This window comes from Anoplolepis gracilipes, chromosome 1, assembly GCF_047496725.1.
Source record: "Anoplolepis gracilipes chromosome 1, ASM4749672v1, whole genome shotgun sequence".
NCBI classification, from domain to species: Eukaryota; Metazoa; Arthropoda; class Insecta; order Hymenoptera; family Formicidae; genus Anoplolepis; species Anoplolepis gracilipes.
The window spans coordinates 13,829,909-13,845,589 of NC_132970.1; the positions used below are offsets into that span (position 1 = coordinate 13,829,909).

A 15,681-nucleotide genomic window follows, 5' to 3' on the forward strand; every position below is an offset into this window, starting at 1 on the left:
CTTGGATCGAGCTTACGCGAGAGAAGTTCCCTTATTAAAGTTTCTTTATCAACTTAGGGCAGCTCATCGTGGCGCGCGATTCAATCACCTCGTCATGAGACGTCGTAGGGAAAACGGAAATGCCGCGAAAGCAATCCTGATCTTGAAAGTTTCTCGAAAGTTTCATCGAATCATCCGTGTGTATGTGACAAATAAATAAAACGTTTAAATGATTTCCATTTCGACCAAAGTTAAACAAGTTTTTGATGCTAGTAACGATTTGCAGTTTAATTTTCAACTATATATATATATATATCGTTACCGCGAATTTTATTATTCATACAGCGCGTTTTATTATTTGCTCACGTTTAAACGAACCCATTGAAGGAAAAGCGAGCAAACATTTTCCATAATGTTTCGATTTATTATGTTTGATTGTTATACGGCAAATCGCGCAAACTGTGCTTTTCATTATATACTCCCAAATATACCGTCGCGCACGATCCGGTCGTTTTCCGACGTTGATCGTGCCCCGTTCTGTAGAATTAAACCAAATTGGCATTATTCACGTAAAGTTTAACGCGTCGAATCGCATACGTCGATATCGACATTTTCCTTTATATACGGCACCTTTGACGGTCTATCATGTGAGGCGAGGGTAACCGAGGAAAGAAGCACGTGGGCGATACAACGTTCAGGTGTATGCAATCCAGTCCCTTTATTTAAACCCGTGAAAATTAGGGCAACGACCGAGATAAGGGTGACACCACGCAAACAACCGTGCCGCAGCGCGAGGTTCGACCCTTGTCAACGCGCCACATAATATGTAGTTCGCTATAACCAGGCACGAAAATATGAGAATGCACTTACGCCAAAGTCTTGCGGCTCTGGCAAGTTTCTTGATTGGTAATTTTCTGTTCATCATGAATACAGTTTTCGCCGGTGATACAGTATGCTTGCAGTAATCTTTTTCTTTGTATTTTACATTTCGCGGCTTGTCTAATTTTTGTCGCTAAAATGGAAATCAACAATGATTGAATGTATATTAATTTTAAATGCGGCCCTTATTTCTATTAAGCTTGTACCAGCACGTGGCAGGTATTGTTGCTAGCAAGCCGCGTAAAAGCTGCACGATACGATTTGCGGAAGTTGTTGGTTAGCCTCGTCGACCTACATTTAAAAAGAAACTGTCAGCTGATTGCTCTCCGATTGCAATCCGAGCTGGTAATACGTTCCTAATGACGTGCACGTTGGTCCGTAAATCGATAAATAATTTTTACCACAAATGCCTTCTTTTGCTCGCAATATCGTATAAATCGTTGCACGGATTTATTTATCATTGCTTTGTGCTGTACTCTGTATTGTTGTTTTCTGCGATTTTCAATGCGCATCGCTATCGTTGGAATTAAATCTGATGTTACTCGACACGTAATAAAACCTCTCGATCTTTTCTATTATACAACGTTGGTTTGACAGATCTGGGTTGATGTTTTCTTTACGATTGCATCTTTAAGATTAATGCAGATTAAATTCTAAATAAATTGTTCTAAATAAGTTAGGTAAAGCGTTGCTTCTTTTTCAGTATATATCTGACGAATCCTGAGCATAGATAGACGCACGCGCGTGCCTAAACGATGAAATACAAGGCACTTATGTCACTATCCAAAACGAGGTCTGTTTCGCTGCGTTTTTTGTCTTGCTGCGTGGAAGATAGACGACGAGGGGCGATTTGTTGAGAGAGTGGTGGCTCCATAAGGGGGCGAGTACATACTCGAAAGCTTCGTGCCGAGGGATGCGTGCTTTCAGGCTTACGTTGAATGTTGCGTGCCTCGGCACGTGTCAAGTCCGATTTTCTGTTTGTCAGGCTAGTGGATCGAAGATTTCTCTTTTTCTCTCCTCTCTCTCTCTCTTTCTTGCGCTCAGAGTTCGTGCGTGCTGTTACGCGAGCTCGCGACGCGTGCGTCGTGTATAAACCGATGTATCCGCGTAATCAGTTTAAGCGCACATATTTTCACGTAATACATACTAGAATGAGATGAATATCATACCAGAGATAGATAGCAACAGTAATTTCGCCGATTTTCTCTCTTTGGCCCGAGCCCACGAGTCAACGAGCATTCTGCACGCGCCATTTACCTCAGCCAATTAATCCCTCCAGGGTACACTCTTTGACGATTAATTACATTTAACGCTTGCGTGGATAACTAAATCCATTCGCGCCCGTGCACGCTGTTTATTCGGTTGATACGAACACGAGTTTGCGATATACAGGACCGCTGCAGCAGCAGAGTTGTATCGTAGATTGCCGTTATCTGAGCGAGAACGAAACGTCAGCAACGTCGACAGCATCGTCAACGTCAGCGACGGTACCGTTGACGACCGCCGACGTCGCCGATCCTCTCTCGGTAAAGCTCGACCCGGCTCGAGCCGATAAAAACCAAAAGCCGTAAGCACGTCGTAAACACGCCGCGACGTCCCGCGCCGTACTTTTAGCTGCTATCTCTCTTTTTAATTAAAATTAATGCGACATTACTCGCGCCTCTCTCTAAGTTTCTTGTTCCCAGATTGCTCTCTCCTTTCTTTTCTTTTCTTTTTTTTTTTTTTTTTTTTTTTTTGCTAGAATCTGCATCAGTGTGACTTGAGTTATAAAACGTTTATGTGTAGCGACAGGAAAAGAGAGAGAATGGCCGATTTCTTTTTTTTGTATCGCGAAGCGTCGGGATAGGCAACGCGATAATTGAACTTTCGATTTAATTTCAGATTTCGTACTCTTTCGCGATTGTCGCGTAGTCACGCGAGCGAGCACGAAATTGAAATAACCGACAATAGGTAGTCGTTGCAAAAACTTTGCAACTTGGCAAAACGCTATCTTCTTTAATTCAACTACATACGAGACTCGATTCGAAACCGAGCCATTAAGAAATGTTGATAGAGGATTAAGGCGTTATACACGTATACGTTACATTTACACGAATACGTATGTTGAATATTACTATCGCATTTTAGGGATTCTAGTAAGCACGTTAACGGGCCGAATTTATGCATCTCGAGTAGTCGACGCGCCATTGTCGCATAACTAATGGAAATTTAAGTCCGTCCGTGAATTTAACGGTGGCTCCTCACTGGCATGCGTGTCACGTATCACTTTCCAACGAACCCTATGTAAACGCGCCTGTTTACGATATTATACCCTAATGCAAACGAAAGCCCTTATCCCCGTTCACGTTAACAGTCTCTCCTTACATCAAGTGTATTATCGTGATTACTAAATATTTCTTTTTTCTTCTGTTTCAGGTGAGCTTTCAAACCCAGATAATCCAGTAAATGTGCGGTTATATCGTACGTATAATGTATATGTTAATTAATTAATAATCGACAATAAACACAAACTGACAATTAATTAATTTCTCTCATTTATCAAGACAAACACATAATCTCGAATTACACTGTAATTGTGTCGATAATTTTAAAATTGCATATTTCTATTTTTAAATTATTTATCTTCATATAACGAGATCATTATAAATACCTATTGTATTAATTTGCGTAGTTTATTGGACACGAAAATACATTGCATTACGTTATTCCTGTGTACGTATTATTTTACGTTTCTATTACTACTTTGAGATCATGAAGATGAAGTAACTGATGCGAAGAGACAAAGGAACACTGCGTTTACGTGACAATGAGACACCGTCATCGTGTTGCGAGTATTAAGACACGTCGCCGAAAATATATCAATGACATATTTTCCATATAATAAATGTATAGGACGTTGTGGGCTTCTTTTTCGGCCGTGTGCTTGCAAAAACAGGCACCACCGACAACTACAGATAGCAGGTGCATTAGTTCAAGTCGTACGTACGGGTCCCCAAGAGAAATCATAAGGCCTTTACCCTCGCCCTTCGTAATGTCGTGGTGTTCTGCGCGCGAGGGTGAGTGGCTCTAATAAATCCTAATACAAAATCGCCCACCTCTCCTATTACTCATATTCTCCGTTTAGGCGCGTGATGCACGAGTCGTCTTTATTTTTGAAATTCTAACCGGGGTTAGGTTTCATTAAACGCAATCTTGATTTCTTTTCCATGCTAATCCCTGGCAACATTTAGATAATTGTTTTACGGCGATCGCGGCCGTATCGATCGCCACGTCATTATTTTGTTAATGGTAGTATATTGTTATTTTCTCGAATGAAATTAATCGTAATCAGATGCGTTGCATGTTATTTCGTTAAACAGTGATAATATGCTAATTGGCTCGTTACAAGTGTGAAGCTATAGGAACGTTACCTAGTAATACATCGATAACACTATTTGACAAAATTCAACTTTTTTTGGCATTTGCATGAAAGCTACTATTTTTTTTGTTCGGAAGTCAAATTCGTCCGTCAAATCTCAAAAATGCTCTAGTCAGGATTTTGAGAAAAACTGTCAGTTAAATGTGTTAAAAATGATAATTTTGATAGTTTTTTCTCAGTTATAACTTTCTATTGCGACGTACTATATTTAGCTACGACGGCTAAAGCTTGAGACTTGTACTTTATATAAAAAATGTACAAAGCCGCTAAAATTTTTATGAAAAAAACCGCGTTCTAATAGTCAAAACATTAAATCATCTCCGCTGTCGGCGTTACAACCCCAGAACAACGACGTGGACGCGAGTATCTGATACTTTTGTGTGTATTTTTTTCTTGTTTGTATTAAAATTTTTTTGTATTTATCTACTTTTATATATATATATATATATATATATACATATATACATATATGTATATATATAATTTTTTTAAATTTTGACTTTTTCCTTTTTTAATTTTTCCTACTATCGATTGTTTTGAACTGTTCTATTCATGTTTTTTAAATATTTTTGAGATAGTATTTTTTAAAGTTAATACATAAAATACAAGTCTCAAGTTGCATTTTAAACCGTCATAGCTACATATAGCACGTCGCAATATCACGTTATAATGAAAAACTATCAAAATTGTCATTTTCAGTACATTTAACTGAATTTTTCCTAAAATTTTTCCTGACGTTTTTGCGGACGGATTTGAATTCAGAAAAAATTTACAAAAAAATGATAGATTTTACGCTAGTGCTAAAAATCTTGTCGAACAGTGTAATTTATTCCAAATATATAACACTCGCGACACAATGTCGATAATTCGGGCGCAATTATTTTCAGAATTTGTTACCTCAGGACATGCACGCGCAAAAACTGAAGTATTATCATCGAGAGATACCGGTCAATGACCGATTAAACAAGTTTCCGTAATCGATTATTCTTGTTCAAGCGGTCATTGACGCTATCTCTCGATGATACCTCGATTTTTGCACGCCCATATCCTGAGGTAACAAATTCTGAAAATAATTGCGACCGGATTATTAACATTGTGTTGCGAGTGTCATATATTTGGAATAAATTATTCCGCGTATTATTGGGTAACGTTCCCTATAGCTTCGCATCGATAACGATCCAATTAACGTATTATCATTATTTAACGATATAACACGCAACGCATTCTGCAAATCGCATCACTTAAAGGGTATTCATGTAAATATACTAGTCGTATTTTAACATATGGTAGCTGTCATCGTTCGATTCTTTCATTGCAATGAAAGAAGAATTATGAAACGATTCACGGTAAATTTGCCTTTTAATTACCATATGTGTTACTTGATTGTTACAAGCAGGCTCGTCAGTTAATTTCCGTAAACGAGCATTGTTCCTTTTTTCTATTCAATTATACGTGAATAAGATAATTGCACGAGGGGCCGAGCGGCGGGACTCTTCGTCCCTTCCTGTGCCGTCGATTTCCGGCGACGGTGGTAAATCGCGACGGCCATACCTTTTTCGCATCCTGCGTCTAACAGCCGTGATTCGCGATCCTCAGCCCTGCTGGCGTGATTGGCGACAATTACGCGGCATCGTTCCTTAAGGTTATAATACGCCACCCTTCTCCCTCCGTCCAATTATTCCTTCCTCGCCGAAATGAAGTTTAAATCGCGGGCCGGTTTCGGCAGACACGGACTGCCGCAGCCATCCCGTCGACACCCATCGCGTCCCTCGTTTTCTTCCAAGTCGGACTATTATTTACGGCTATGGCTCTGCTACCGGCTATGGTTCGTGGTTTATCGTATATATCGGCCGGCAGCCTCGTTTCGCACGCCATTCGTTAAACCCGACGGGAACAGGTAGCGCGCGGCCATTATTGGCTTTGCTCGGTGTTGTTCGACTTAACGCGTTGTGCATCGGGATGACGATAAAACCACTCTGAATCGCGGCGACGTGTTTGGATTGTAATCGAACGTTTGTTGCGAAACGTGAAAAATGTATTGCCTATTAGACGGCAATTGCAATTTTTGCTCAAACATATTACCTATTTACGATACAGATTTAGATTAAATCGCGGGAGAAAGGAACTGAACGCTCGTTTATGCGATGACGTGCAGAGAAACACCGTATAACTGTTTCGTAAAATATTTTAATTAGACATGTAATCTTTGCACATATAGATAACGTTTCGGACGTTTTCAATATATTTTACATTTTGCACAAATATTGGCATCCATATCACTAAATTATACATTTTCGTAATGCAAATAAGTAATATCGAGCATCGTTACCGGGCTACGACGACAATCCCTTCATTCCCCACTCTTGCGTTTTCTCGTTTATCCGTCGAGTCTCCGGGCCACGACGATAATTTACATAGTCACCGGCGGCGTCGTTTTATATTCCCCTTTCACTTCGTCGGGGCAAATTTCGGACGAAATTTCACGGGCGAATATATCCGCGCGCAAAAAATATCCTCGACATAGCCGTTCTCGCATCCGTTCGTGACCAACCCTCGCAGAGTGCGCACGCGCGCGCGCGCGCGGAGTTATCCTCGAAAAATTTACACGTACCGTGGCCAATTTTAGCCTGCGCGTTCAGTCAGGTATCGGTCCCTCGACTTGCGTAACTAGTCCTGCTGTAGGTGGACTGGTCGTGGGCGGCTATTTGCATACGAGGATAGAAGCGGCGCGGTGGAAGGCGACGGAGGGCTTTAATGCCCATGCATCATGAATATTCAAGGCTCTGGCATGGTACAGCTGTACGCGGAAGCTAAATCCTAACGTGCGTCTCCGGATGGCTCTCTTCTCCCCCTTTCTCTCGTGTACTCTCCCTATCTTCCTATCTGGATTGAGTATGCTCTCTCCTTCCTTCGTCGCCCGGTTCTCTCTTATTGAAAATCAAAATTCAGGCGAATTAATCGGGGATAGGATCCCTTCGAATCGCGGGCACGTGTTAGATCCGCGCGCACGTGCACGCTCGAAAGTATAATTACCAGAACGTAACGTGACTCTCGCGTGTCAAGTCGCAGGAACAATTAAACTTCGCAGACCTGCCGGCGGCGTGATAATTTGAACTTCCGGGCGCGCGTTTCTAAGAAACCGCGTCTACCCGATCGCGTTTTCGATCACAATCGATAACGTGCTGCTGGGAATAAAAGATTATCGAGATGCGACGCACGTTATAGCGCCTCGTTGACTTTCGGCGATGACAAATCGCGCAGATTTAACTGTTGGTATTTATCTCGGGAATTAGCATGTTTGCATAAAATATTTCCCCGTTTTTTTTTTTTTTTTTTTTTTTTTTTGCAGATGAATGTTATGATATATAAGATAGAGAGACGATATTAATTTTTATCTACGCGCGCTTTTAGCGAAAAATATTAACGTAATCTTTAATTTAGTATTCTCAAAAGAGAGAAAGTACAAGAACTTTTTGTTGTCATAATTAGAAATCTGAAATTAATGCTAATTGATATTCATTATACACTCTTTTAAATGCAAAGCGCAGCCAGGGATATAGACATTGTCGGTGTCCGCAGAAGGTAACACGAACGACAAATCTCGCAAACTTTCGAACTGTTCGTGCATGAAAACAAGTCTGTGTCCAAGCCGGTGTTCGTTCTCACGGACACTCGCACACATCCTTACGTACATCACCAACGTGGAATAGAGAGAGCCGGGACATTGTACGGCGCAAGAACACCCACCCGGGCTCATCCTTTCCCTCGATCCGTTCGTGAGAGTCAAACGTAGTAGAGGTCTCCGCGAAACAGGCGGCCCGTGAACGAACTGCAAGGGTGTAAATCTGAAAGTTGGCTAAACTGTCTGCTCTCTTGGACCGAAGCAGCCAGCTTTTGCTCCCTTGCCTGCGTTCTATTCAATGCCGTTTGCCCCTGAAGACGTCGCGTCGCAACGATGTTCTTCGATGTTGTTGCAGGGAGATGCAGGGGGAGGTAACGGAGGTGTGCGAAAGAGATCGAGAAAAGAAGGAATTGAGGAGAAAAAGACGTAGCGCGAGCGAAACGGTGTACAGGGAAATTGAAAATTTTTATTACCGCTTCGTTTCCATTTTATGCCGAATCACACGACCATGGCCGGCTCCATTCTTCGCCCCCTCCTAATACGATTCGCCACCATTACAGCCCTCGATATATTTTAAACGGCATCAGGTGATAGAAAGTAACCGCGAATCGAATGGGAGCGAATCTTGACGAAATTGTGAAGGAAATTGTGAAGAATTGAGAATAAAATTGAGGCAGACTCGTCAGTATTCCATCACTCTTTTAAAGATGTTAAATAAGCGATGAAAGATAAAACAGGTCGATAAATATCCTACGGAAAGCTTTAACATAATTTAATTAAAATTTTTGGTTTTGCGCGAATAGTTAAACGATAAATTTTCACGCGCTACGCCAGAAACCAATAATCGCAACCGCGATAGAAAACGAATCCAGTGACAAATGTCCACAACGTTCGGAAGCGTCGCATCGCCGTCGTTTGATGATAGATGCTGTGTCCCGGATCAAAGCGCCTTCCACCGTTTCGCGTCGATGTTACCATCGCTCCCTTTAATTTAACGACAGAAGTCTAATGTACTTATCACCCTCGCTGAATAAGCGCGGCGAACGCTCCTCAACGTCAAAGAAACGTAAGCGGCTTATTTATTTCGACGTTTGATAAATACCGGCAATTAAGCTTAGAGTACGTCAGAGACGCGCGGGGGAAGAGCGATGGGAGATGGGAGATGGGAGATGGGAGATGGGAGGGAAGATGGAGTAGAGGATGAGCAAGAAAGCAAAGAAACGTCAAAGAGTCTGTGCTCGCGCCCCGAACGTTCGCGGGACACTCGAAAGTGAGAAGGAACGACAAAAAGAAAATCGTAGAAAGAGACGAGAGAGGAGGCACAAACGGCCCTCTTATCTGTGAGTTCCAATATACGGAAAGAGCAACCCTAGTTTCCCGTTCGGCGAGGGCCTCGGCGTTTCCGCCGTCTTAATGCAATAAATGATCTCATTCCAGTGATAACTGTCTTGATATATCGCACGCGCGCGCGAGGGGTCTGATTCTCTCGATTGTGAGTCGAGTGTATCTACGATGAAGAGAATAGGAGGAAGAGAGGTGCTACTGACGAAGTAACGGAGGAAGAAAGTTTCTCTTCATCTTACGAACAATACTCGAGATTGTTTCGAGTTGACCGATAAGACTGTCAGCCATACTTTTCGTTATTCGCGCATTATTTTAGTTTATAGCATGGTAAAAAAAACCATCGATATTCACGATTCAATTCAAGGTATTACGAAAACTCGTCGCGTATCACTCTTCGTATTTCTCTCGTTCCCTCTCGCTGCCCTATCTTCCCGCCAATATATTAACGGGTTCTTTCACACGAAAAGTATTGGCATAACTGCTGTTCGCACCCTCCCGAACGTATTTCACAATGGCCATATACTCACTACCTTTGGATCTTTCTCCTCTCCATCGACCTTTGTCTCTCATTGGACTTTGCACTCGTTTACGAGGAGGGAAAACATGCTGTTCAGCGCCGAAGTTCGCGTCGAAATCAGCGGACCGGTCGAGTCGAGCCGCACAGGACCGTATATCAGATGGAAAACGTGGGGTAGAGGTGGGTAGATACGCCGGTCTGGGACGAAGTTTAACGGCTCCCTCTTGGGCTGCCAGTTACCACGGTCCGATGCCTACCCTCTCGACCTGTCCGTCCCGGAATAAAGATGGTCGAGGGGGTTGCAGCGGAGCATCCGCGGAGTTATTCTCGTGGGGCTCCAAAAGGGTATATATACACTGGTAACGTGCGTGCAGAGAGAGAGACAGGCAGGATAGGTAAGAACGTTGTGTTCGCCTCCTGCATCGTCGGACTCGATGAGATGTAAATCGCGTAGTGGAAGAAAATAATTTGATACGATCTGTGAGATATGGACAAAACGTGTCCGTAATCTGTTCCTTTTATGGGCGCGCTCTCTGCTCGTTTTTGTACGAAATTGCGATTGGAAAATTCGTTGTTGCACGATTAATTTTCTTTTCTATCGATTTTTGCTATTGTCAGCTTTATATTATATAATGTGTGTATACCTTTGTACAATATAGAAATATTTATAATGCACACGGAGAAAATTTTGCAATACAAATTGCATAGAAAATAAAAGTATTTTCATTTTTACATTTATTATAAAGCTGAAATTTATATAAAAATATTAGCATATTTATTACTATAAACATTGTATTAATTAATCGAATTTATTTGTACAGCAAAGTATTTAAATAATTATAATCTTCCTTTGTGAAATATAATATTGATACATAATATTGAATAAAAATATTGTGAGATTTCTCTTATATTTAGTATGTTTATGATTACAACAATTAGATTATAATTTTTACTATAATATTTTTCCTGTGTGTAATTATTAATTTATATATTATAATTGAACTTAATATGTAAATATTGATTTAATACAAATACGCATCTCGTTAGAGTTCAATACTTCCGTACATGTTGAAATGGAGATATTAATTTCGCTATTATTCTTTGATCGTAATTATTATTGTTCTGTCGCGTCGAGAACGCGATACTTACTCTAGTTAATGTCAGATTTATCGCGCGGAATTAGCGTGCCCCGTCAAGTATAATCCATCAAGCTGACTCGCGGGTGGACTTTGCTAACGCAATGCCAATCTCTTGTGACACACACTTCTTTTACATCTCAATAATCGTATCATTGAAAAATAAATAGATACATCATTTTTATAAAAGCACAAATAATTATAGAGTAATGTGCGACAGCTCAACTGTGGGATCAATTTTCGATGCGTGCGCAATATCGTGAATATTTGATCTTTACTCGATAACACACTTGGAAAAACTACTTACAATTTAACATTATACTTTCCTGCCTTGCTAACAATAAATCAAGATAATCATTTCATAATAAATCTCGAACGATTACCGTTATTATTATATCATATTCTCGTGAATCGTTACATTTCCATAGTTTACGATACATTCATCATAAGAATTGCATGTCACGTGACATAATTAATCAAGGGACTTTATCGTGCAAATTATGGCATAAAGAAAAAAGTCTTATTTATTTGTTTCTTTTCTCTCTAATTATTAATTGAAGCATATTAAAATGCATTATTCCATGGGAATTATTAGCATCAATAATCTCATAGACGCATCATACATGAATCGAACAAGTTGAGTGGATGATCGATGATCTTTCGACAGGACGGCGATGTGCGACGAGCCGATAGGAAATTTCGAGGCCGAGCTAGATAACGGGTAATCTCGTGATATATCGGTTAGCGATATTAAAAGCCGAAAAGGGCATGCATATTCAGGGCGCCGCTTACGTATTATCAGATTGGTGCTGGCAGGCGCCGGCGGGGAATCTTGACGCGCGATGTAAACCTGTCAGAACTTGATGGATCACGCCGCTGCTGGAAAAGAGGTTACATGACGACCGAGCCTTTTCCACCGTCTTCCGATTCACTGGCGCGCGGGACTGATTTGAATTTAATAGGGAGTTAAATTACTGTTTATTCGTTTCACACTTACAAAACGACGTAAAGGACGCGCATGGCAAAAAATTGCCGGGCAATCTCGCGCGCCATCACATGAGAGCAACAGGGTTTATGGTTATGTAACAAACTAGGCTTTCGGTTCTGGCTATTTGGCTGGATACTTTTCTAGAAACGGAACAATCGCTTTGCGTTTGTATTTCGCTTAGTCATCAATACAGAAAAAGACCTCGGTACCATGGAAAGCCGCAGTTACCGAACACCAAGTTTCGCAAGGTTTTCCCAGTCCTGATCTCCCGCAGAACACGCAATGGCTTTTTCGCGAAGCTATATGGTAACTTTCGACTTCTAGCACGATCTAAACAAGGGTAAAATAGTTCGGGTCGGAAGCAGAATCGAAACCATTGTACGGTTACAAATTCTGGCAAGGATACGGAGCACGTTACGAATCGTAGGTCGTTTGCTGCACGTATCTTTTCCTTACAATACGGAAAATCGTTACGCTTTCCTACGCTTTTTGCAATACATATTTCTTCCTGCGAATCTTTTTCACATATTTCTATTCAGTTAAATATCGTAAATCTTAATTTTTTATTTTTAACCATTTAAATAGTAATTGCCAAGTTAAATCCGACAATTTTTAATGTTGTTTTGTATAAATATCTCTCGTCGGTTCTTTTTTTCCAATTTCCATCATGCTTACAGCAGCTTACAAAAAACTATGACTTGAGCTATGGAGCCCAAGCGAATAAAGAAGCGAGGAAACAGAAGCGGAAGCGGGTCACAACGTATTAGCATGCACTTTTGGTCGTGGATTTTGTGTTCCAGGCAACGAGACTGTGCCTATTTCTGTTCGAGACTTGTGCTGAAATATATACTGTCGCACGATTGCATCCGCAATCGCGGCAATCCACGCCGGTCTGAAGAGCAAATAAACAGCGGCAGGTAGAAATGGAGCAAAAGATGCGACTGGTCGCTCGTCGATGTACGAAGCGCCGGGTTAAATCCCAAACCGTTCTCGTGAATTATTTCCGACATTAGGAAAAGTGGGACGGCATACTTTAACCCGCGCACGGGCCTGTACTTAATTAATCGTTTGCCCATCGTCGTGTGCCCTTCTTTTTCCCACATAGATTTATTAGCGTCTCCAGACGGCGAGTATTCGGGATCGTTTCCGAGACTTGCCTTCGAACAAGGCGCCATTTATTTTTCGATATTCCGCTACGAGAGGAACACGCTCTTGCGATTTATGCAAATCGATATCGTCGACGTAACTAACACGTACGCGGCGCGCTTGCGAATATCGATATGCGAACCGTGGCTTTTCGAGAAACATCTCTCGATTTATCGGATATGAATCGTGATCGGTTTAAGTTATATCGAGCCGTTTTTCTAAAGATAACATTATTTTGTTTTAATATTTATGATAGCTAATAAAAATTAGTCTAATAATAATTTATTTTTATAGTCTAGAAAAATATAATTTTCTTATAAATATAAATTTAATAATGTAACAATGAATAATAAAAAGATACATAGAGTATGTTAAATTAATATTGTAAAAAGAGAGATATATGTATAATTTAATGAGAATATATAACGAAACAGGAAATAATACGAAAAAAGGAGAAAGCATAGAGATCGAGTCTATAGAATACAAATTGACAGCTAAGTTTAAAGTAAAAGTTTCAACGATTACATAAATAGCATTGTAAAAAGATCCCGCATATTGAAAAGATATGCATTACGTACACAAACAAACACACATAAACAATGATAGAAATTTTTGGAAAACGCAAGAGAGCTATTTTAGTGAAGTGACATTTTCTGCAAAAATCCAGAGACGAGGTCAATTCTGACTTAGAAGCGCCCCAAGGGGTAAATCGGTTTCCACCATATTTACGGCGGTCTTTTTCAACGCGATTCGCTTTAATGGGGGTTATCCGGCTACGCTGTATAGAGCCTTCAATCTGAAGAATGAGAAGCTCTCAAAAGAATAATGGTTCTTCCTCGCAAGCGAGTCCGTTCTCGTTCCGTTGTGTAACGTATGCGCTTTTCTTTCCTGCAATTTTTGTTACCTGACAATTCTTAAACTCACTGTTAGGTATAATATATAAAGAATACAGCAAAATAATCTAACAAATAATAACAAAAGATAACACGGAGTATATAAAATTCATAAAAGATAATTAACGAGACGAGAGTGTAGCAAGAGTACATGGCAAAAAAAAATACGGAAAAAAGGAAAATGCACGAGAGGTACATTGTTGGAAAATTCGAATTATTAAACCGGCTTACATAATTGGCGCTCATAGAACTGATAGAATTCATGAAATCTAAACATAGATTTTGCGACGCGCGTAAATCGATATATACATGCGTTTTTATACGAATAATTTTTAACTTTTTAACTTTGAAAAGTATCGCTTCGAAATGACATCTGTATTCCACAGGGTGAGTGGAGAGCATGGAAAAATGAGAGGCGGTCGATCGGCGCGAGCGAGACGGAAGAATTCCATATCGAGCGATTCGCGAATCTCGTTCGTGAATTTGTCCATGGTTTGCGGGATGCGCGCCGAGTTGGCAACGAAACGAGCATATACACGCGCATTCATCATATGTTCCGGACAGCCGTGGCTAAGGCCGGCAATTTATGCGCGTTTTGATATTCTCGTCCGCGCTTTTTTTCGGTCTCGTATCGCGAATACATTACCGGGGAGTGGCGTCAGCAACGTCGCGCAGATAACTTGCAGCGCGGCGACAACGAGCTCGCACGGTAGCGACATAGCGGCTCTGCTACTCTAATAAATTTGAACCTCTAATCCCATAAAAATGCATTGGGATCCGCGGGGAATCCCGGCGCCGCGCGCATATTCTCGTGTACATACACGACATATCTGCATGTCGAGGCGAGCAAACGAAAAGTGGAGAGAGGAGAAGAGGGAGGAACGGCGGCACCGCGAGTGGGTTCTTCTGAGGAAATAAAGTTGACCGAGGTAATGCATACCGAATTTTCTTGGATTGTGTCTTGTCTTCCGTGGGTCTGCGTGGGTCGTGGTGTTTTCCTCGCGAAAAGGAAATGGCAAAAGGTGCGGGAAAACGGAAAGATCACAGAGACTTTCTACGCGAGCAGCGTACCGAAAGTTCCATGGCGAAGCGCAGCACGGCGTATATCGCGAATATCTTCTGAGAAAACGGGAGAGAGCAACCGGTGGATTTTTATTTCAATTCACGACGCGATATATCATTCGAAAAGCTTGGACGATGGTGGTGAGTGCGTATGTTTCTCTCGTACACAGCCACGCAATCCGCGCATTCGTACGGGAAACCGCGCACCGTTGGTAACCTGCCACGAATTCCGTCCACGGAAGCGTGGAAGCTTTCGTCCGGGCCAAAACGTTTTCTACACATTTGTAACGGCTCGAGTAACCTTTGCACGACCCTCCACTCTGTACCGGCATCTCCACCATCGTCGTCTTTTTTTCCCCGTTGAATTTGTACCGCGCCACGCCACGCCACGCCACGCCACGGAAACTCCGTCGTTTCGGCGATCGCGTTCCGCAATTTATTTTCCACGCGTGAGTGCACAGATTGGATACATCAAACGATCGGCGAATCGAGAAAGCGAGAAACAGACGCCGCGCCGTATCCAATTGTACGTAAACTAAATCGGCGCGCTTGCGAACGAATCGCGATTCCTTGCGTCCGACCGCGTCTCGCATTGAATATTCGCGGCTGCCGTCAAATGGACATCCGATAGAATCTGGAATTGACAGGTTTCGCTGTTACTGCTGCTGCCGTCGCCGCTGCTGCTGCTGCTGCTAGC

At 41.6% G+C, this 15,681-nt stretch overlaps 1 protein-coding gene across 3 annotated transcripts in view; it reads left to right on the forward strand.

Annotated features, from left to right (window-relative positions):
- Positions 1 to 15,681, forward strand: part of Sema2a (Semaphorin 2a) — a 159,645-nt gene that overhangs the window by 90,915 nt on the left and 53,049 nt on the right. The window contains exon 2 of one of the 3 annotated variants that reach the window (XM_072895246.1): positions 3,274 to 3,318. The exons of the other annotated variants lie outside the window; for them this stretch is intronic. Within the exon in view, the coding sequence (XP_072751347.1) occupies positions 3,274 to 3,318 (45 nt within the window). The remainder of the gene's footprint in view (positions 1 to 3,273; positions 3,319 to 15,681) is intronic. 3 annotated transcript variants of the gene reach the window in all.